Source organism: Oryx dammah, unplaced genomic scaffold (genome assembly GCF_014754425.2).
Source record: "Oryx dammah isolate SB20612 unplaced genomic scaffold, SCBI_Odam_1.1 HiC_scaffold_13, whole genome shotgun sequence".
In the NCBI taxonomy this organism is placed as follows: Eukaryota; Metazoa; Chordata; class Mammalia; order Artiodactyla; family Bovidae; genus Oryx; species Oryx dammah.
This window is the reverse complement of record NW_024070197.1, coordinates 45,435,711-45,459,656: the sequence shown is the minus strand read 5'-3', so window position 1 is coordinate 45,459,656 and position 23,946 is coordinate 45,435,711. Positions and strand designations below refer to the sequence as shown.

The following is a 23,946-nucleotide window of genomic DNA, read 5'->3' as shown; positions in this document are numbered from 1 at the left end:
TACCTAGAATTTAGAATTTTTATACCTTCCAGGTAATTTGAGCTATTTCTCATTATGTGGTGACTATTTCCATCTCTAGTAAGGTTTTTTTTTGACTTAAATTCTGTTTTGTGTGATATAGATAGGTTTTCTTTTGGTGAGTATTTTCCAGATATGTTCCTTTTTTTTGGTATGTCTCATTACCACATATAGTCGATTCCTTAATATAGTTTGACAGTTTTTATATTTTAACTGAAGATTTTAATCTATTAATATTTTTCATCATGACAGCTGGATTTATTTCTACTGTCTTGTGTGTTTTGTGTTGGTCCTACTTTATCTGCACTATCCCTAACATGTTTTTTTTGGATCAAGATGTTTTTCCCTCCCCACCTTCTTTACTTCATTTTCCCACTCTATCCCACTTGGTTGGTTTTTATGCCTGTCATTTTTTAAAAAATCCAGTCTGATGATCTCTGTCTTTTCGTTGTTGTGGTTAATCTATTAACACTTAAAGTAATTACTGTTGTTATGGGTTTCAAAACCAATAATATTTTATTATCTGTTTTCTATTTGTCCCCCTATTTTTCATTCTTCTTATAGTAATTTTCTACCTTTTTAGTAGATTATTTGAAAAATTTTAAGAATTATATGATATTTAATCTATTGGCCTATAAGCTATACTTCATTGTCATATTACTTTTAGTGGTTTCTCCAAGGATTATATATTCTTAATGTTTAAGTCTAGTTACAGGTAATATTGTGTCACTTATATATACTTATATAAGATGTAGAAACCTTGTAACAATGTAAATCTAGTTACTTCTTATTCTTTGTGTTACTAATCGTCATGTATATTATATCTATGTACTTAAAAAATGCACAGGAAACAGTATTTGTTGAAATAATCACTTATATTTTAAAGAGTTAAAAGATGTGTATCTGTTTGTCATTTTCATTCATCCTGAGGAACTTCCTTGTAGTGTTTGTTGAAGTGAAGTTTTCTAGAAATGAATTTTTCTTAATTTTCTTTTGTCTGAGAATGTCTTTATCTTGCCTTCATATTGAAGGATATTTTGGGTATATATAGAATTCTGGTTTAAATTTGATTTTCTAGCCTCTACAGTTTCTGATGAAAATCATCAATAGCTTGAATCATTGTGCCTCTGTATGTAATATAGTATTTTATTTTTCTCTGGGTATTCTGAAGACTTTATATTTGGCTTACAGTATTTAACTGTGATGTGCCTAGCATGGTTTTATTCATCTATATTCTGGTTGGCATTTGCTAAACTTAGATTTGTAAATTTATATTTTTTAACAAAGTAGGAAACATCTAGTCATTTTTCCTTCAAATGTTTTTTTCTGTTCCTTTCACTCCTCTTCCTTTCTGTACCTTCAGTTAGATATATGTCATAATTTTTGATACTGACCCTTGTGCTTGAGTTTCTGTTAATTTTTTTTCAAATTTTAGTCCCTCTGTTCTTTAGACAGTCCTATTGTTCTACCTTCAGTTTTATTCAGTTCCCCTTCTTTTATCCCCATTATTTTCCAGAATATTCAATACATTATTTATTGAGACACTTGTATTTTTAAGTTTTTAAAAGTATTTTAAGGATTTTCCATCCAGTTCCTTGTTTTAGTTCTCTGATGAGATAGTCCTGTCTTCTCCTTCACTGTAAGCATAGTTTTCATGGTTTTAATAGCCTCTTTAAGATTCTTTTCTGCCAGTTTCAACATCAGAATCATCTATGGATTAGTATCCATTGCAGTTTTTTTCTTTTGAGACTGTCATGGGTTCTTTTCCCCCTCCCACCCCCAGTATATTAAGTAATTTTTAAAGTTTTTTGTTTTACTTTTAGCGTTAGTACAGAGCCTTCACCTCCAGAAGACATTTTGCTCTGTCTGGAGGCATTTATGGTCGTCACTCTGGAGTAGGAATGCTGCTTGAATCTAGAGGGCAGAGACAGAGACGCTGCCAAACATCCTACAATGCAGAGAGCAGCACCTCTGATCCTCACAAAAAAGGTCTGGTCCCAAAAGTCATCTTTGTTCAGGGTGAGAAACCCTGTCCTAAAGAAATTCACTGAGTGATGCTAATTTTATAATGTTAGCTTTCTGAATAGCTAAGGGGAATCCCTTGTAAAATCAGTTTTCTTTCATTGTTTATTCTTACAGGGACAACCAATTCTCTGCTAATATTGTTCTTCCAGAACCACATGGATAAATGTAATTTAAACTTGTCTTACCAAATCAAATATCTCCATAGGTTTTCTTTTTCTTTCTTTCTTCCTTTTTTCCTTTAATTTCCAAAGATTACATTTGAGAGCTCAAAATCATATTAGTATAACCATCCTTTTTACCTACTTTATTGAATTTCTTTGAATTTTACATTTTATAACTAAATATAATCCAGGCTGGGGAAATCATTAGTTTAGTATTATAATTTAAGAAAGAAAAAGTACCTGAAATATGACATTACCTTATGTATAATTGATTGTGTTTTTCTGTTTGCTGTAGAATAAAGATTTGAAATGCCCCCACCCCCCTTTTTTAAACTCTAGAGCATTCTTTCTGTATACTTTTTCCATATCTCAATTTGGTTTGAAATGTAAATGAATTTGGGTTCTATAGTAACACTTAAGAAGAAAAGAAAAAGCTACCATTTCTATTTTTCATGTGATGGAATTATGTATAAGCTGACAAAGAATTAATCTTTAGTAGTATTTATCTTCAAAAGCATTTACAATTATATTTTATTTAATTAGTGATGTAGGATTAAAATAATCAAAATTGCTTACATGAATCTCTTGGAAATCACTTGTCAGGCAAACTCTAATCTTACAGATCAGTGGCTATCATTGTCATTGTTACTGGCTCTCAGAGCAGTGACAAGCAAGGCAAATAATGCTTTTTTCCCCTTTTAAAGCTTGGTTTTCATGAACCCTGAATAGAAGATAATTAAGAATGATACCAGCTTTTATTACATAATACATCAATTATACTTTTTTGCCAACAAAATAAAGCCTGCAAATAGACTTTAAAAAGCAAAGTTGGCTAAATGAGAATTAGTTTCATTTATTTAAATAGGTCTTCATCTGTATTTCATGTCATCGTTAACACCCGTTTCTTTAGAGAGAAAAAAATAGTTATAATATCTCATTTAGTTCCTTATTTTTTTCTTGTCCAATTACCTTCAGTTGTAGGACAAAGTTATTTTCAGCCTTAAAAAAAGGTTTTGGAAGCAGTTTAACAGTTTATGAGATTGGGAAAGAATTCATCCTATTCAATTGCTTGTTACAGTAGGCTTCTGAAAAAATATCTTTGACTAAAAATGCAGGCATCTTCAACTTGTAGAACTTTTCCTCTCTCTGATATTGTTTTAAATGTTAAAAACCTCTAACATATCTAATTTGACTTTATATTCAGGTTCTTAAATCTGTTGTGATAAAGCATATCAATTAGTTCAGTTCAGTCTAGCTGCCGAGTCATGTCCGACTCTTTGTGACTCCATGGACTGCAGCATGCCCGGCTTCCCTGTCCATCACCAACTCCCAGAGCTTGCTCAAACTCATGTCCATAGAGTTGGTGCTGCCATCCAACCATCTCATCCTCTGTTATCCCTTTCTCCTCTTGCCTTCAGTCTTTCCCAGCATCAGGGTCTTTTCCAGTGAGTCAGTTCTTCACATCAGGGGGCCAAAGTATTGGAGTTTCAGCTTCAACATCAGTCCTTCCAGTGAATATTCAGGACTGATTTCATTTAGGATGGACTGGTTGGATCTTCTTGCAGTCCAAGGGACTCTCAAGAGTCTTCCCCAACACCATAGTTCAAAAGCATCAATTTCTTTGGCACTCTTTATAGTCTTTCTTTATAGCTTTCTTTATAGTCCAACTCTCACATCCATACATGACTACTGGGAAAACCAGTAGTTTTGACTAGATTGACCTTTGTTGGCAAGGTAATGACTGCTTTTTAATACGCTGTCCAGGTTGGTCATAGTATTTTTTTCCAACAAGCAAGTGTCTTTTAATTTCATGGCTGAAGTCACCATCTGCAGTGATTTTGGAGCCCCCCAAAATGAAGTCTGTCACTGTTTCCATTGTTTCCCCATCGTTTGCCATGAAGTGATGGGATCAGATGCCATGATCTTAGCTTTTTAAATGTTGAGTTTTAAGCCAGCTTTTTCACTCTCCTCTTTTACTTTCATCAAGAGGCTCTTTAGTTCTTCTTTGCTTTCTGCCATAACAGTGGTGTCATCTGCGTATCTGAAGTTATTGATATTTCCCTTGACAGTCTGGATTCCAGCTTGTGCTTATCCAGTCCAGCATTTCGCATGATGCACTCTGCATATAAGTTAAATAAGCAGGGTGACAGTATATAGCCTTGATGTACTCTTTTCCCAGTTTGGAACCAGTCTGTTTTTCTATGTCTGGTTCTAAGTGTATCAGTCAGTTAGTGCTAATCAATATCAATTAGAGCTTCCCCTGAATTTCTGCTTTTTTTAGTCCAGTCTGTGTTGTCTTCTTTAGTTTTGGGGGTTGGGAATGTAAGGCTAATTTTATTTTTTAGATTATGTAGTACATTCACGTTTGCACAGAATTTTCAAAGGGTGTATGAAACTTTTTCCTCTTAACATTGCCCCCCAACTACCTATTTTTCTTCTGTATCCTCTTGGTTAATTTGTTTCTTTGTTGTTCAGTATTTGCATATTTTATGCATTTTTGGGTACCTTGTTTTTATTATCTTAATTTAATGAGTTTTAATTGACATAAAGTGCACATACTTTAAATATATAGTTTGATATGTTTTTTCTATGTCTGGACCTGTGTGACCTTTACCACGATCAAGATAGTGAGCATGTCCATCACCCCAAGGTACCCCTTTGCTTCCTCCCTCCTCTGCCTGTTCCCTCCTCCAAAATTCATGTAATCATAGGATCTGTTTTCTGTCGGTATGCATTTGTCACATTTCCTAGAATTTTATATAGATGGAGAATTCAGGATGTTCTTTCTCTCTTTTTTGGGGGGGGGGTCTGACTTATTTCATTCAGTGCAATTATTTATTGACTCATTCATATGTCTTTCTTGTTGCTGAGAAGTATTCCATTCTATGATGTAAAATAGTATGTATATATTTTTCTGGGCCCCTGATTCTTGCTAATGTTTGGTCTTTGACCCAGGTTCCTTACACAGAGCTCCTAAAGCTCCTGTAATTTCCTGAGTGGTAGGAGTGTCTGACACAGAGCTTCTAAAATCCTTTGGAATTTCCTGGGTGATAGAAGTGTCTTTTGTTCTTATGAAGTGATTTTTGGTGGGCTTCTAGAAGGGGGACTGGTCACTGCAGAGATGAAGCTGTGTTCAGAACTTTCAGCCGGAACCCCATTCTCTGGAGAGGGGAGATGAGCTGGAAACTGAGTCAACAATCAGGCTTGCCTATCTGATGAAGTCTCTGCAAGCATCCCCATACTATGAGGTGTTGAGAGCTTGTAGGTTACTGAACCCATAGAGGTCTGGGAGGGTGGCATGCCTAAAGAGGGCATGGCAGCTTTCTGCCTCTTCCCTATTTTTTGTCTGTGTGTATGTTCATCTGGCTGTTTACCTATATCATTTATTATACCCTTTATAATAAACTGATGAATGTGTTTCCCAACCCAGGGATCGAACCCAGGTCTCCCACATTGTAGGTGGATTCTTTCCTGGTGGACTGAGCCACCAGGGAAGCCCAAGATTACTGGAGTGGGTAACCTATCCCTTCTCCAGGGGATCTTCCTGACTCAGGAATTGAATTGGGGTCTCCTGTATTGCAGGTGGATTCTTTACCAGCTGAGCTACCTGGGAAGCCATATCATTCATTGGATTCTTTTTAATAAACTTGTGAATGTATTTTCCTGAGTTCTGTGACCCATTCTAATAAATTGATGAACTCAGGGAAGGGGTTATGGGAACCCTGATTTATAGCTGGTGGATCAGTATTACTGGGGACAATGTGTTACTTGCAGTGTGTCTGAATTGGGGGCAGTCTTCTGGGATTGAGTCCTTAACTTGTGGGATTTGCTACTAATGTAAAGAATCTGCCTGCAATGTGGGAGACCTGGGAAGATACACTGGAGGAGGGCATGGCAACCCACTCCAGTATTCTTGCCTGGAGGATCCCTATGGACAGAGGAACCTGGCTGGCTACAGTTCATAGGGTCGCAAAGAGCTGGACACAACTGAGTAAGGAGCAGGTGGATCGTGTCAGAACCAAACTGAATTGTAGATCACCCAGCTGGTGTCACACCTTAGTGTGGGGAAACTCCTCATACATTTGGTGGCCCAAAGTGTCAAAATTGTTGTGAGAGTGAGAGCAAAAGGAAAGATGCTATGTTTTCCCTAATAGCATAATGATATACCAATTTGTTTCTTCATTCACTTGTTGATGGATATTTGGCTTGTTTATAGTCTGTGGCTATTGTAGATGCTGCTGCTCTGAAAATCCACATGTGAGTCTTTGTATGGACATAGGCATGCATTTTTATTGGCTAAATATCCAGATGTGGAGTGGCTGGTACTATTCTAGGTGATTGTTCAACTTTAAAAATAAAATGAAGCAACAGAAACCTGCCAAACCTTTCTGAAGTGGTTGTACTATTTTATATGCCTAGCAGCAGTGTATGAGAATTCCAGCTTTGGTATGTCCTTGCCAGCACTTGGTATGGCCAGTTTTATAAATTTTAGCTATTCTAATAGTCATGTAGTGGCACTAATTGTAGCTTTAATTTGCATTTTCCTGATGACAAGTCATGTTGAACTTCTTTTCATGTGCTTGTTTGTCATTTGTTTCTCTTCCTTGGTAGAATACCTGTGCAAATCTTTGACCAATTTCTTATTATTTAATTTTGGGGTTTTGAGAATTCTTATACATCAGAATATAAGCCCTTTGTCAGATATATGATTTGAAAATATTTCAGATTATTATAGATTTGCATTTTTCAGATTATTACAGATTTACATGCAGTTTTAAAACATAATACAGAAGGATCTTGTGTACCCCTTACACAGTTTTCCCCAAAGGTAACATTTTATAGAATTAGAGATCACAACCAGGGTGTTGACACTGATGTAGTCGAGATACAGAGCATTCTCATTACCACAAGGATCCTTTATGTTGCTTCTTTATTGTCACTCTGTCTCTCTTGTCTCCATCCTCTCCTTAATTCTGGCATCCACTAATTTGTTCTTCATTTCTACAGTTCTGTCAATTCCAAGAATATTACATAAATAGAGTTGTACAGTATTAACCTTTTGAGATTAGCTTTTTTCACTCAGCATAATTTTGTAGAAATTCAGCCATGTTGTGGGTATCACTGACTTATTCCTTTTTATTGCTGAATTATATTCCATGTTATGGCTATACCACTGTTTAACAGTTTTCCTATTGAAGAACATCTGATTTGTTTCCAGTTTTTAGCAGTTATAAATAATGCTTATAAATACTTGTGTAGAGGGAACACAATAAACATAAAGTCTTCATTTCTCTTGTATGATGTCCAGGTGTGCAACTACTGGTCATGTAGTATTTGCATGTTTTTTTTTTTTTTCCAGTGTGCCTGTACCATTTCACAGCCAACAATCTGTGAGTTATCCAGTTTTTCATGAGTGTTTGGTGTTGTCACTATTTTTTATTTTAGCTATTCTGAGATGTGTGTAATCATATCTCACTGTGGTTTTAATTGAATGGCTTATGATTGTTGATTATCTACTTTCCTATATCAGTTGCCATCTATGTATCTTTAGTGAATTGTGTTTTCATCTCTGGTCCATGTTTTCATTGGATTTTTGCTTTTTCACTGTTGAATTTTGAGGCTACTTTATATATTCTAGATACTAGTTCTTTGTTGGATATGTGGTTTGCAAGTATATTTTTCCCCAGTCTGTAGCTTATCTCTTCATCCTCTTAGTAGAGTCTTTCACAAAGCAAAAGATTTTGATTTCTGTGAGGTCTGATGTTTCTGGCTGTTATTCTAATTTCTTCCCTGTTCCCTTCTTCTTCTCTTGCTCTCTTCCTTTGTGGTTTGATGACTTTGCTTAGTGGTATGGTAATATTCCTTTCTCTTTGTCTTTATATAAAGCGGTTTCTGTTTTTCATTTTTTTCCCCAAGTGTGTTTGTAATTTCTTATTGAAGCATTTATATCATGATTGCTTTACAGATCTTTTGTCAGATGATCGTCTGTCATCTCAGTGTTGGGTTTTATCGACACTCTTTTCAAATTCTTCTTGGCATCTTCCTGTTTCTTGGTATATTGAATGATTTTTAGTTGAAACTTGGACAGTTGGGTATTATATTCTGAGTGCCTAGATCATATTTCAGAGAAGGCAATGGCACCCCACTCCAGTACTCTTGCCTGGAAAATCCCATGGATGGAGGAGCCTGGTAGGCTGTGGTCCATGGGGTCGCCAAGAATCGGGCATGACTGAGCGACTTCACTTTCACTTTTCACTTTCATGCATTGGAGAAGGAAATGGCAACCCACTCCAGTGTTCTTGTCTGGAGAATCCCAGGGACGGGGGAGCCTGGTGGGCTGCCGTCTCTGGGGTCACACAGAGTCGGACACGACTGAAGCGACTTAGCAGCAGCAGCAGCAGCAGCAGCAGCTGATCATATTTAATCTTTGTTTTTGCTGTTTCAGGTTACACATGTCTTCTTCTTATAGTCAGGTAGAGGCAGAAGTCCAGATTCCTCACTTGGCCTTTGTTGGAGTGGGTGGGGCCACTGTATTTGGCTGCAGTGCAGTGATTACTGTCTATAAGTTTCTGTCTTACTAGGATTTGTCTTGTCTTATTCTTTGATAATGGGAGTACATCTTTGTTGGTGTTTTTTTTTTTTTTTTTTGGTCTGTGCCTGTTGGCATTTCCAGGTTGCTGGCTTCTTCGGCTCTAAGTCTGAGATGTATGAGACAATAAGAAAACCCAGGGAAATCTCGTGTCATTTCTTAGGTCCTGTGCTGCCTAGCTGATCTGCCTTCTCTTCTTCGCCTTTCAGAGTCTTCTCAGTTTTGTTTTATGTGTTACATCCAGAGTTTTTACTTGTACTTATCAGGAGAAATAGAAAAAAGTCCATCTACTCATCTTTCCAGAAGAGCAAATTGCACCTTAAAAAAAAAGAGCTAACAGTAGAATTTAGGGATGATTTCATATTAGTTCATCAATTGCATGCTTAATATTTTGCTTAAATTATTGCATTGTATTTCATTTTATAAATGTATCATAATTTTTTAACCAGTCCCCTCCTGATGGGCATTAATGCTGTTTTCAGTCTTTTGCTTATATAAATAGTGCTTCAGTGAATAATGTCATATGTATATCACATATTTGTATCAGATTGCATGTATCCACTATAGCTATAAGATAACTCGTCATCCATATCATCTTAGGAAGCTATGTGTTCATTTGATAGAAGAGTCACTTTGTCCTGGAGGGAATTAGAGTTTTTCATTTTGGACAGGTCTCAGTGTGAAAAAGTCATTCCTTGTATGATACATGCTACATCTGTCTTCCTACAATTTCCCTGGTGAATTCTAGTTCTAACTGGGGATGAAGTTAGGACAAATCCAGCTCTCTTTCCTTATAACAACCCTCAGATATTCAAAGATGAATGTCTTTGACACCTACATCTTCTGTTCTCCAGCCTCCGTCACAGTTGGACAGCTAGAGGTGAACAAAATATCATCATCTGTATGTGGACTAATCGTTGCAATAGAACAGGACTTCTGCAGGAAAGATTTGGGGACAGCCCTGTCATAGTTTGAATTATATTTTCAGTGCCTTCCTTGCCTGGAGTTGGTAGTTATTTCTTAACTGAATGAATGTACTATAAACTAATGAGTTAATGATTCCTGAACTTATGCTTAACTTAAATCCCCAGTTTTTTTCACATTTACTTCTGCCTCTGATTCTATACTTGTTTGTTTACTTTGGGGGATAGATGACAGGACTTTACATTTGTCCCTGTTTGACTTCATGTCATTAGAGCTATCCAGCTATCTAGTCTTCCAACATTTTCAGATCGTTTCGGATACTAATTCTGTTCTTTCGTGTTTTGTCTCTCAGTATCATGTCATCTGTAGTGCTTGTGTGCTGCCAATATACTTATCTGAGTATTTAAATGGGATATGTTATATTTAGATTTACATAAAAATATTCATAAAATCTTTTAAAAAGATAACTTCCTGGAAGTAAACTTGCCTGGATCTGAGGGTATATGTACTTTACATTTGATAGTTATTGCTAAGTGGCCTTCTGTAGAAATTGTCAGTCTGAATCATCCTGAATATTGTCTGCACAGGCAGGACTCCTCTCATATGAGACAATTAGAGCCTGAAAGGTTATTTTGAAGCACTAGATCATACCATGCAACTTATGGACCTTCCAGGATTTCAAGAACATTTTTTGTAAAAAATTATTTAAAGTATAAGGAAAATATTTATTTTGATAAGTAATCTTACCTTAAGAAAATTTTTGTGTAGTTGCTGTGTATGGTATTTGTTAATATGTTTGGTAATTGGGTTTTATAGTTCTTCATTCTACCCAAGTAAACTTAAATTTTCTTCAGTAGACTTTTCTGTCTATATTAAATTCTCATTTGGGTTTAAATTATGCTCTTGTGGCTGCTGATGTTAAGCAGTACATCAGTTAAGCAGTTTTTCTCAATATAGTGGGTCATTCAAATTTGCAGACATTTCTTGTGCTTTGGTTGTTATTGTTCACTAGTTATTTGTTATGATTTTCAACCCAAGTTTCCCCCAAGGGATTTTTTCTTTTTCTGATAAATCAACAAGAGTGATAGGCAGGCTACTAATTTTATCATTCTGAATGCAGTCCTGCTGTGTGTATGTGTATATACATGCATGTATACACACACACATATACACACACACACACATTTATACATATATAAAATGGGTACTTTTGGCTTCATTTCTTTTCTCAACGCAATGTCCATGTTGTTGTGTATTCTTTTTTATTGCTGTGTAATATCCCACTGTGTGAACAGACTAGTTTATCTATTCTTCTGCAGAATGCATTGTTCCAGTTTTAGGTTATTATGAATAAGGCTCCTATGAACATTTTATACATGCCATTTGGTGAACATATTGTTCTGTCTCTTTTAATATCTTTTAATCAAGATTATATTAGTCTCTCAAAATTGTCTGCCAAATTTATTCCTCACTTCACCTTTTCATACTTACCTTTTCCTGAGATGATAATCTCTTAAAATTTATTTAAGGTAAATGGCTTTTATTTTGGATCATTAATATAAATGTGACAAAGAAATCAGAATTTGTTGTTTGTTGTTCATTTGCTCAGTTGTGTCTGACTCTTTGTGACCTCGTGGACTGCACCATGCCAGGCTTCCTTGTGCTTCACTATCCTTCAGAGTTTGCTCAGATTCACGTCCACTGAGTTGGTGATGCCATCCAACCATCTCATCCTCTTGTTGCCCCCTTCTCCTCTGGTGTTCACTCTTCCAGCATCAGAGTCTTTTTCAGTGAGTCAGCTCTTCACATCAGGTGGCCAAAGTATTGGAGCTTCAGCATCAAACCTTCCAGTGAATATTCAGGGTTGATTTCCTTTAGGATGGACTGGTTGGATCTCCGCTGTCTGAGAGACTCTCAAGAGTCCTCTCCAACACCACAGTTCGAAGGCATCAATTCTTCAGCACTCAGCCTTCTTTTGGAGAAGGAAATGGCAACCCACTCCAGTATTCTTGCCTGGAAAATCCCAGGGATGGGGGAGCCTGGTGGGCTGCCGTCTATGGGGTCACATAGAGTCGGACATGACTGAAGTGACTTAGCAGCAGCAGCAGCAGCCTTCTTTATGGTCAAACTTTCACATCCGTACATGATGACTAGAAGAACCTATTGCTTTGACCATATGGACCTTTGCTGGCAAAGTGATGTCTCTGCTTTTTAATACACTGTCTAGGTTTGTCATAGCTTTTCTTCCAAGGAGCAAGTGTCTTTTTAATTTCATGGCTACAGTCACCATATGCAGTGATTTTGGAGCCCAAGGAAATAAAGTGTCACTGTATCCATTGTTTCCCCATCTGTTTGTCATGAAGTGATGAGACTGGATGCCATGATCTTAGTTTTTTGAATGTTGAGTTTTAAGCCAGCTTTTCACTCTTCTCTTTCACTTTCAAGAGGCTTTCTACTTTCTATGGCCTTAATGACTTTGTAAGACTACTATGAAAATGCTACTTTTTTGTTGAAAAGAGATTGTTGTTATTACTGTCATTATTTGGTTGATTGTTTCTCTTTTATAAGAATTTCCTTTTATCTTTTTAAAAAATATGTTTACTGTTTCAGAGAGCGTGACACAGGAAAGGAGACCTCCCAAACTTGCATTTATGTCAAGAGGTGTTGGGGACAAAGGTTCATTCAGTCATAATAAACCAAAGGCTACAGGTACGGGTTAATAAAATACAGTTCTTATTTATATGATTTTTGATTTGCCATAGATTAAAAAATGTTGAAAAATATTACTCCTTAATGTATATGTATATTTTCTTCTTTCAGATATTTTTAGTAGTTTACTAAACAAGTTTATAGATGGTGTTGCTTAAGCCAAGACTTCCCAACCTTTTTTTAATTAATGAAAAGTTTCCTGTGAGGACCTGTGTCTTTTTCTGGTCCATATAAGCTGATTTTTGGAATTCCCTACTTGCAACATTTGTATATATAGCTTATGTGTGGCTCAGTCACTTAGTTGTGTCTGACTCTTTGCAACCCTTATGGACTGTAGCCCTCCAGGCTTCTCTGTGCATGGAATTCTTCAGGCAAGAGTACATTCCCTTCTCCAGGGGATCTTTCTGACCCAGGGATCAAACCCCGGTCTCCTGCATTGCAGGTGGATTCTTTACTGTTTGAGCCACCAGGGAAGCCCCTATATATAGTTTATAGTTGCACTGTACAAAATAATCTTTTATGCATAATGTTATATAGGATAAAGTATACTGAGATTATGTGGATTTTGCTAATAGAAGTGGCACAAGTTAAATTCCAAACTGCTAAGCAAAATTTTTGTCTTTCTCCCAGAAACTCCCTCACAGTACATGTAGAGTTCTTAGTTGTTTTTTGTTTCACTTCCACATAGGTCATAGATTTATTAGGTGATAGTTATATAAGCCAAACAGCTCATTTAAAAGGTGGCAAGAACTGTTCTAAACCCAGATATAGATTAGGAAAAGATTATTTTTTCCTTGGTTTCAGTTCATTAAAAAGAAATTGTACTCTAAGAAATATTTTATGTGGCATTGGACCCTGAGAGACTTTGAATTAAATAAAATACATAGGCTGTAGTATTTTTTATGTTAACCTATGAATCTAGATAGGTAGTTCAACTTGCTGCTCGCACTTAAATATAAATAGCCTAAAGATTTTAAGATACGTATGCTGCTTTTGTTGCAGCAGATTTTAGTTATAGGAATGAAGTGTAGAGTTATCTGCTTTAAATTAAAAAAGAAATCAGATTTATATGGGTTCTAAAGACACCACTGCTCTCAACTATAGCATGTCCTCTTAGTACTAGGACAGGGGAATGTCTTGCCCTATCTGTAATATAGCTACGCTAACGTTTTCTTACATTTAATAAGTCTAATGCATAAGAAATAATACTGCTTCACTTTTCCAGAGAGATGAAGAAACCCAGCAAGGGATTTGTTGACTAACAATTTCAAAATAGTTAAACTTTATATCTTTTAAACTTAATAAGTAAAATTGATTTATATACATTTGAAGAACTTTTGAGGGCAGCTGTTTTAGAGTAAGAGGTTAAATTTGTGAACAAAGAGATTTGTCAGATGAAACTGGGGAATGATGCTTTTTGACATTTGGAAAAAAGCCATAGTACATGAGGTGATTTTTTTTTTTAAGTAGTTTTTTTTTAAAGGTAGGCTTTTCTTTTATATTGTCTACTCTTATATTGTCTCTTGCACTGAACAATCTTTTTGATGTTGCAAAAATGGTTACCAAATTTTTCAAAGCTGAAGACACTAATAAAATATGTTGTGTTTGCATACATCTGCTGGTTCTATAATTGTGACACCATATGCATATTAATTTCTCTTATGGAAAAACTTTCACATCATATTGGCTTTATTTTTAAAAGAAATTTTTCTTGTTCCATAGGATCTACCTCAGACCCTGGAACTAGAAACAGATCTGAATTATTTTATACCTTAAATGGGTCTTCTGTTGACTCACAACCACAATCCAAATCAAAAAATTCATGGTACATTGATGAAGGTAATCTGTAATTTTAGCTTTTTTTTTTTATATAATGATTCTGTCCTTTTAACTTACCAGAGAAAAAAATAGCTTTTCATCAATATATGTAGTTTTTGGAAACGAAATGAGTAGACCATAATACTTTCTTTATTGATAGTGCTGAATTAAAATATTGTAGACAGTTTGAATGACACTGCTATAAAGGTTATTGCAATATTTAGAAAATGTATCAGCAGCTTGTTTTTTTCACTTCATTCATCTGTTTAAGGTAGAAGATCTCTAGAATCAATTGAATTGTTTAAAGACTTCTTGCTCTCTTGATATCCTTAAACACTGCTTTTAAAAAACCCTACTTTCCCTTGGTTCCAGGACATCACTTTCTTCTGGTTTATTCTTTTTTTGTTGTTGTTGTTGTGCATCTGTTCAACAAATATTTATTGAATGCTTTCTGTGTTCCAGAAACAGATGTAGAATTTCAGTCTTGATGAGCATAATAAAAGCATATGATGCATCCTTAAATTAGAAAATAGAAATAATTTAGTTGTAAAAGAACATTGTTTCTATCACTGTTTTACTTATATAGTTTAAAAGCTATTCTCTGCAACATTTGATTCATTTATTTAAAAAAAAAAAAAAAAAAGCAAATACTGAGTATTTTCTTAGTGGCTGTGAATCCAGCCATGGAAAAGACTAACAAAGTTCCCGGTTATAGGCAGCTTATATTCTAGTTGGTATGATAGACAATAAATGTATAGACACATAAGATAATAATCAACTGTGACATGTGTCATGAGGAGACACACAAGGTGATGATAGCAGCTAGTAGGAAGCCGGCTCCCAGAGGGTGGTTTGGAAAAGATTCTTTGAGAAATGATATTTATGTGAGATCTGGATGGTATGAATGAACCTACCATAGAAAGAGCTTGAGAAGAGCATTCTAGGCAGAGGAAATAGCAAAGAACCTGAAGTGAGAAATTTTTATATTTGGGGAACAGGAAGTAGGGGCAGGCCAGAGTGACTGCAGCAGGGTAAGCAAGAAGAGGTGTATGAAACGAATCTGGAGAAGCAGGGTAAGAGCCAGATCATCTAGAACCTAATAAGTATTGGTGAGAAGCTTAGTGTTTATTGAAAGAATACTGGAAAACCATTGAAGGTTTTAAACAGGGGAATGACACAAGATCACGTAAGATCTTTAAATTTTAAAAAGATCTCACTAGTTGTTATGTGGTAATTAGATTGGCAAGTAGAGGGCGGAGAGACTAGGTATCACTGGCTGCATTGTGAGGGATGATGGTGGCCTCGACTGTGGAGATGATGGTAGAGGGTAAGAGTGTTGGACACACTGGGGATATATTTTGGAGACAGAAACAAGACTTTGCTTTATGGAACTGAGTGTTGGGCTTGGAGGGTTGAGAGTTTGGAAAAGAAAAGAATAACTTTAAAATAGATCAAATATCATGAGAAAAGAATCTTAAATGAGTTAAAGTGTTAAGTATAGTAAATACCCTTGTAGTCACTACTCACTTTAAGAAAAAGAACACATTATCATTCCCTTTGAAATCCCCTTGGCACCTCTTCCTAGTGTCACCCCCTGCACTCTCCTCTGAGTTACCATCATCTTTAATTTAGTATTTATCATTCTCTTGGTTTTCATCTTCTCTTTATGAGTTTGTCTATCTAAATAGCATACTGTTAGTTTTGCATGGTTTTGAGTTTTATATGCAAGGAATCAGACTGCATGGATATCGTGTTACTGTCTTCCTCAACATTATGTTCTTAAGAGTCATCCAGATTGTAGTATGTGATTATGATTTATTAATTTTCATTGCTGTATATCATTCCATTCCATTTCATTGCTGTGAAATATTTAAATATACCACAATGTAATTGTCTATTCAGCCATTGATGGACTTTTGGATTGATTTTATTTTCTTGCTATTATTAACAACTCTGCTATTAACATTCTTATCCATGTCTAGAGTATGTTCCTAGGAGTGGAACATAGGAGTAGGAACATGTTCCTACTATATGTGCATGGAATATGCACATCTCTCCTTTACTAAGTAGTGCCAAAGTGTTTCCCAGCATAGTTATGCCAGTCCACACTCACATCAGCTTTGTGTAAGGGTATCATTTACTTGTCATTCTCACCAACAGTTAATGTTCTAAGGTCTTTGCCTTTTGAAATGATATCTCATGTTGGTTTTGACTTTCTTTTATTGTGTTTCCTAATGAGGACAAAAATCTTTTCATTGATTTGTTGGTGATTTATGTTTCTTTTTCTATGAGTTGCCTTTATGAGTCTCTCTTGGAAAGAGAAAATTTTTTCTGGTCTTTCTTAAAAACTTGATTTATAGACTTTTCAAATACTAATCCTTTGTCAGAAATAAGGATTACAAATATTTTCTCCTTATTTGTGGCTCTTATTTTTATTCTTGCTACAATGCTTTTTAGTGAACAAGTAGCTCTCAGTATTATTGTGGTCATACTTGTCAGACTTTTCCTTTATGATTTTGTATACTCACATTTAAGATATTTTTCTCTACCCTAAAGTCACAAAGACCATTCTTCTTTATTCTCTTCCAAAATTTGTAGTTTTGCCTTTGATGTCTTTAAGCCATTTGGAAACGGTTTTTGTGTAGAGTATGACAGAGGAGTTTCAATTTAATTTTAAAAAAAATATAGATAATTGATTATCTCAGCACTGTTTATTAAGACGTTTGTTCTTTCAACACTGATTGGCAGTGCCTGCTTGGCAATTATGTTAGTTATTTTAATGAAGCAGCTTTTGAATTTGGTCTTTTAATTCACTGATTCCTGTTTTTGTGTTTATTCTTTCTCCTTGACTACTTTTTGGGAGGTTATTCTGTTGTTTTTCTAACTTCTTAAGTTCTGTGCTGAGTTTATTAAAATTACCTTACCTTTTTGCTAAAATAAACTACCAAGTTTATACATTTCATTTATAAGTATTACTTTAGTTGTATTCCACCAGTGTTCATTTTTTCTCTTCCTTTTTTTCCTGTATTTTAAAAACTTACTTTATTATTTCTTCTTTGATTCATTAGTTAGAAGCATCTTTCTTAATTTTTTTGCTGTCTTTTTTATATTAGTTTTTGTAACTTGATTGTATTTTGGACAAAGAATGTAACTTATACAGTTCCAATCAATGCTATATTTTTTTGGTTTGAGTAATTGGGAGCCATTCACTGAGGCAGAAAAATTTGGAAGTGGGAAAGGAGAATCAAGAGTGCTGACTTGGAGACAGTAAGTTTGCAGTACTTATGAGAATCATGCTAGAAGAGGTCTGGTGGGCAGTTGGACTTATGTGTGTACATTTAAAGATGTAGGGCATATTTAATATTCTTGAATACATTTATCTAATTAAGAATAATTTTTTATAGTTGCTGAAGACCCTGCAAAATCACTTACAGAGATTCCTCCAGACTTTGGACACGCTTCACCACCACTGCAACCTCCTTCCATGAACTCACTCTCCAGCGAGAACAGATTTCATTCTTTACCGTTTAGTCTGACAAAGATGCCCAACACCAATGGAAGTATTAGCCACAGTCCACTCTCTCTGTCAGTTCAATCTGTGATGGGAGAGCTGAACAATGCCCCTGTGCAGGAGAGTCCACCCTTGGCCGTGTCTTCTGGTAACTCACATGGCCTGGAAGTGGGCTCGTTGGCTGAGGTCAAGGAGAATCCTCCTTTCTATGGGGTAATCCGCTGGATTGGTCAGCCACCAGGCCTCAATGAAGTACTAGCTGGACTGGAACTGGTAATTTAATTTGACCTAAAAATTATATTTCTTTTCCATCTGGGGTTTTGTACAGAATTTTCCTTATTATTTTTTTTTTGGTGAAATATTTTATTTGTCAAAAAGCCATCACTAGAGAAAAATTTTATTACGAATTGCCTGACTTCCTTTGCCACCAGTTAAGCATATGATCCTCTTGTTCCTGATGTTAGTTTGATGTATGTTCAAGGAATAAAAATAGATGTTTATTTAGGCTAATGTGTTTAGGCTCATTATATTAAACAGAATACGGTAAGGAAAGCAAATTTTTATGTTTTTCTTTTTCTTTTTTTTAAGATTAATCACCATTTTTAGTGACATTTTGAAATCTTCATTGTGGGAAAGATTTTGGAGATTAGAATATTGCTTGACATTTCATAATCAGGAAAGAGAATTTGAGTACACTTAGGTTTTATTTAAAAATATTTCTTATTTTTTACTTTGTTGGTTTGCAGGCTAGGGAATGCTAATTTTTCTTTTTGAGTGGTTAAAATAAATACCTTTGTTTGCCCTTCTCTCCTTACTAGTTTTAATGCTTTTGGAAATGGTGCAGAAAAGTCAGTGAACCAGGGAGGGTTTAAGCATGTATTCAAAAGGGAAATACATTGAGGATTTTATGCTGGAATAAGGCATTAATTCTCAAATTGTTAGTTGTGGGCTGAAACACTAATTAGTCAACTCCCTTTTTCTGATGAAGTGCTCAGGACAGGTGTGACAAGGGAGTTCTAAGGAAAGGTTAACTTAGTTAACCCTAAGGTAAACAGGTCTTAGTTCTTCGTATATGTCTTTGCAAGATGCAGAATAATGCATATTTAAGCTTCTTTTTTTTTTTTCAGGAAGATGAATGTGCGGGTTGTACAGATGGAACATTCAGGGGCACTCGCTATTTCACCTGTGCCCTTAAGAAGGCGCTGTTTGTTAAACTAAAGAGCTGCAGACCCGACTCGAGGTTTGCATCCCTGCAGCCAGTTTCCAATCAGATCGAACGCTGTAATTCTTTAGGTATTTGCCTGCCTTTCATTTATTTACCAATCTGAAATGACTCTAGTTCTAATCTCATGTCATTTTGCAGTAGATAGTAGTAACAGTGTCTCTTTCTTTCTTGCCAGTGTTCATCAGGCTTTTAAATCAGGAAAAAAAATTGATTATTTGGCCTATAAGAAAGTTACATTTATTCTAAGAGGGGCCATTTAAGAAAAAGTAATAGCCAGGAAACTGTGCCTGAGACTTTAAAAATTGAGAAATAGTGGGATTTATTTTTCCCTTTCTGTTTCTTACAGACATTTAATTTTCAACAACTCAGGAGGTAGAGATGGCCTTCTTTGTATGGCACTGATTTTCATCTCTTTGTATTGTTCAAGTACATTAGTCAGCATATCTTATCAAGAATGAGTTTCTTCCCAGTGTATTGTCTAAGTACCTCAATAATCATATCTTATCAAGAAGTCAGCATTATTAGAAGAAGTAGTTTTAATTGCTTGATGAAGGGCTGATCCTCTCATCACTTATAGTAGGTGGCAGTTTCCTGATACTGACCCTTTCCAGTTTTGTATCGTCATGGTGAAGCATCTTGAGGGTTAAACAGGTAAAAATAGGAAAATTATTTTTATGAAAAACATGTTTTCTTACAGTAGAAATAGTGCTTTAAAACTTTTTGTTTTCTTTTCCAACTTGAAAAATGAAACATCTTCAGACAAAATATTTGGGAAACAAAATAGTTTGCTTGGCAAAGATGCTCTTTTACATTGCTCGATACTCTAAAGTGTTTTTTAAATTGTGGAAGAAGTAAGGTTGAAAATGAATGTTAGCATTTTTTATAAGCCAGGCTGAATAACAATTAACCAAAACCTACCTTTAACTTAGTTTTAAATTGGGTAATAAATTGTGTGTCAAAATACAAAAAGATATTTTTAAGTGAGCAAATATGTATGGGAATATATACTAGATTAGCTTAAAAGAATTGTTTTCATTTTTATCTTTGCAGCATTTGGAGGGTACTTAAGTGAAGTAGTAGAAGAAAATACTCCACCAAAAATGGAAAAAGAAGGTTTAGAGATAATGATTGGAAAGAAGAAAGGTATCCAGGGTCATTACAATTCTTGTTACTTAGACTCCACCTTATTCTGGTAAGTTTAAAATTAATGCACTAGGAATATAATGCCATGAGGGCAGGTATGTGTCTCTGTGAGAGGGAGGTAGAAGGAGGGAGAGAGATGGAGGAACTGCCAACTGGCTCTGAATGGAGAAACTGGGGGCTCGGGTTCAGGAAAGAAAGGGAGAAGGAGATCAGCCCTGTGTGTTCTTTGGAAGGAATGATGCTAAAGCTGAAACTCCAGTACTTTGGCCACCTCATGCGAAGAGTTGAGTCATTGGAAAAGACTCTGATGCTGGGAGGGGTTGGGGGCAGGAGAAGAAGGGGACGACAGAGGATGAGATGGCTGGATGGCATCACCGACTCGATGGACGTGAGTTTGAGTGAACTCCGGGAGTTGGTGATGGACAGGGAGGCCTGGCGTGCTGCGATTCATGGGGTTGCAAAGAGTCGGACATGACTGAGCGACTAAACTAAACTGAACTGAACTGAACTGATATGCTCGTGGGAAACTACTGAGTATTGTCTTCTGTGCCTGTATCCAAAAAATGAGTACAAGAAGTCATGCACTGAATGATGGATAAGAGGAAATGGTGGCGTTACAGGTGGAACAGATATTCTGAGTGTATGTGGGAAAGCAAAGGACTGAAGAGAATAAGTACAGGATCTTTGTGCACAAATCAAATAACAGGACTTGCCATAAGTCATTGACTGATTTGGGTGTTTGTTTTACTAGGTAGAGGCAATCATAAATCTGCTTTAAAGAATTATTTTCAGTAGAAGCAGTTGCCCTTGTATATGTAGTTTATTCCAAATTTGAACAATTTAACATGGCAAAAATTTTTATGCTCTGAAGATTGAACCAAGTACAGTGCTAGTTAAATTGAGCATAACCTGCCAGCTTGGTACAGCCATGTTGTAAGAAGTAGGAAGTTAATAAGATGTTAAAATTTCAAAGGCAGGAAGAAGAATAAGTGGAGGGCCATTTTGGGGGCAGAATATTTTCAGTCTCTCTGAAGTGTTGACAAAAGCAAGAATTGATGTAATATTCTTCAGATTTTCTGATAAAACTCTGTGTTAGCCAAATTTTCTTTTTTCTTTGATGTTAGCATGTAACTGCTGTTAGTCCCAATTGATTTTGACATTTAAAGTAATTTAGGTCTCTGCAAGAGGGTGTGATGAGAAAGAAGTATAATATCTAGAATGGGTTGCATATTGGCAATGTTTTTACCTTGGGAGGTTAGTTTCCAGACTTTCTTCTCTGTTGTCTATTTGTTAACTCAGATCTGTAGGCTTTCTTTCAGTTTTTGCAAAGAACTTTTTCCCAATAGGCATATTTTTATCCTTTAACACTGTCAATCAACAGTTTACCTTCTTCTCTCTTTTTTTAAAATAAACTAAGCAGCAGTATTTCTTTTTTAAAGATTTATTTATTTATTTTATATTATGGCTGTAGTGGGTCTTTGTTGCTGCATGCAGGCTTTCTCTAGTTGTGACAAGCAGGGGCTTATTGCAGTGCATGGGTTTCTCATTGTGGTGGCTTCTCTTGTTGTGGAGCGCAGACCCTAGATGCACAGGCTTCTCTAGTTGCAGTGTGTGTGCTCAGTAGCATTGGCTTGAGGGCTCTATAGTACAGGCTGAAGAGTTGTGGCAGAGTGGCTTAGTTATTCCACCACATATGGGATCCTCTGACCACGGGTCAAACCGGCATCCCCTGCACTGCAAGGTGGATGCTTAATTAACTTCTGGACCACCAGGGAAGCACTATAGTTTACCTTCCTGATATTAGTATTCTCCTTATCATGGGAGGATTTCTAGGCCCTAATGAGTGAGCCATAGGAAACCTGACAGGGGTTTTGGTTGCCTTTATTAATGAAAAACACTGATTTGTATGTTATGTGTTCTCTCTTGTGATTTTTCTCTTCATATTCTTTTTAATATGTGTTTCTCAAAAACGAGTGTACTTCCAGCATGAGGGAAAGTATTCTTTTTTATTTTGCAGCTTATTTGCTTTTAGTTCCGTTCTGGATACTGTGTTACTTAGACCTAAAGAAAAGAATGATGTAGAATACTATAGTGAAACTCAAGAACTCCTGAGGACAGAAATCGTTAATCCTCTGAGAATGTAAGTAGAAGATATGTAGTTATTTTTCCCTTTAGATGGTGTCTTATTGGCTGCTTCTTGGTACAGTAATTAACTTATTCTCTGCTTTCATTTAATGAGAAATGGGAGAGAATTACTTCTCTTGGTGAAGTATTAACTTTTAAAAAAACTTTTGGCCCTTGTACTACTTTAACATCTGACCAAAGTGTGGCACATAGGGCATGCCATGAAATGTTGAAACCATTTGGTAGCATACACTCAGAAAAGCTGATATAAGGTGCTCGGGACTTCTACCTTCTCCAACGCAATTCCTAAAAAGTTCCCTGATAGCTCAGCTGGTGAAGAATCTGCAATGTAGAGACCCTGGTTCGATTCCTGGGTTGGGAAGATCCCCTTAAGGGATAGGCTTCCCACTCCAGTATTCATGGGCTTTCCTGGTGGCTCAGACGGTAAAGAATCCACCTGCCAGTGCAGGAGACATGGGTTTGATCTCTGGGTTGGGAAGGTCCCCTGAAGGAGGGCATGGCAACCCACTCCAGTATTCTTGTCTGGAGAATCTCCACTGACAGAGGAGCCTGGTGGGCTATAGTCCATGGGATTGCACAGAGTCAGACACAACTGAGCGACTGAGCTCAGTCATGCTTATTAGCCTACTTGGTATGATCTGGCTTCTTAAACTTAATTTTATCTGAATGAATAGCAGCAAGGGAAATTTTTTATTTATGCAGTAGTGAATATTTAATAGTTTTGTATTAGAAATAGATAAGATATATTTTACTGACATATTTCTCGGTTAAAGGAAGATATTTGGGTCTCCCTCCACCTCCCTTAAAAAGGTGATGATTTTGGTCATTTCCTAGTTTAAGAATTTAAAATATGTCTTCCTTTGGCCACAGAGAGCAATTTGTAGTGGTAGAAGTACAAGACGTCTGGTAAGAGCTTTTAAAAGTAGTAGGAGGAATGTGGGATGATGTCACATTATAAAATTTAAACTATGAAGAGTCAGGGCTGTAGATCACAAATCCATTTTTTCAGGAACACAGAGAGGAAGCTATGTAAAGTCCATATTAAGCTAAAATTAAATTTTGTAACATATTTTTCTTAACAATGGAAATTAATAAATATCTTGATATAAGATTGCAAAATGCAGAACAATGAAATATAATGAGCATTCAGAAAGACCTATTATATAACATGACTAGGAAAGTATATTTATAGGTGAATAATTTTTCCGCTTGTATCTTTTCTTTACCTTAAATTCTATTAATGATGAAAAAACTATAGTTTTCACTTAAGATAATTATGAGTCTTGATTTTTACATCAATTATTTTATATTATATTTGTATAAATACAAATTTTTAAAATACTATCTATTCCTCCCCCCAGTGATTGATACTAGAACAAGACAGATTAAATCCAAAACTAAGGCATGGGACCACTTCCTTATTTCCTTCTCAGTTCAGTTCAATTCAGTCGCTCACTAAAACACCATAAATCTATTAATGAACATTCTTCAAATATTGTTGTCCAACCCTTTAAGAATCATGATTAATCAGATTTTGTCACCCTGTCCACAGCAAGAAACTTGTCAAATGCCCTGTTTTGATTGAGATTCTTTTTGTCTACAGCAGTCATATCTAGGTTATAGTTGACTAGTTTTACATGGGACTGGACCTGTGCCTTCTCCATTTCAAGCTTCTCAC

General features: G+C 35.8%; 1 protein-coding gene across 8 annotated transcripts in view; it reads left to right on the top strand.

The window, feature by feature from the left end:
• The window catches only part of CYLD (CYLD lysine 63 deubiquitinase), a 67,682-nt gene that overhangs the window by 23,459 nt on the left and 20,277 nt on the right, over positions 1 to 23,946 (top strand). For 6 of the 8 annotated variants that reach the window (XM_040253445.1, XM_040253451.1, XM_040253446.1 and 3 more), the window contains 6 exons: positions 12,328 to 12,426; positions 14,149 to 14,265; positions 17,649 to 18,028; positions 18,883 to 19,048; positions 20,031 to 20,172; positions 22,141 to 22,263. In XM_040253445.1, coding sequence (XP_040109379.1) covers positions 12,328 to 12,426; positions 14,149 to 14,265; positions 17,649 to 18,028; positions 18,883 to 19,048; positions 20,031 to 20,172; positions 22,141 to 22,263 — 1,027 coding nt within the window. The remainder of the gene's footprint in view (positions 1 to 12,327; positions 12,427 to 14,148; positions 14,266 to 17,648; positions 18,029 to 18,882; positions 19,049 to 20,030; positions 20,173 to 22,140; positions 22,264 to 23,946) is intronic. The other 2 variants (XM_040253449.1, XM_040253453.1) reach the window with 1 other exon arrangement.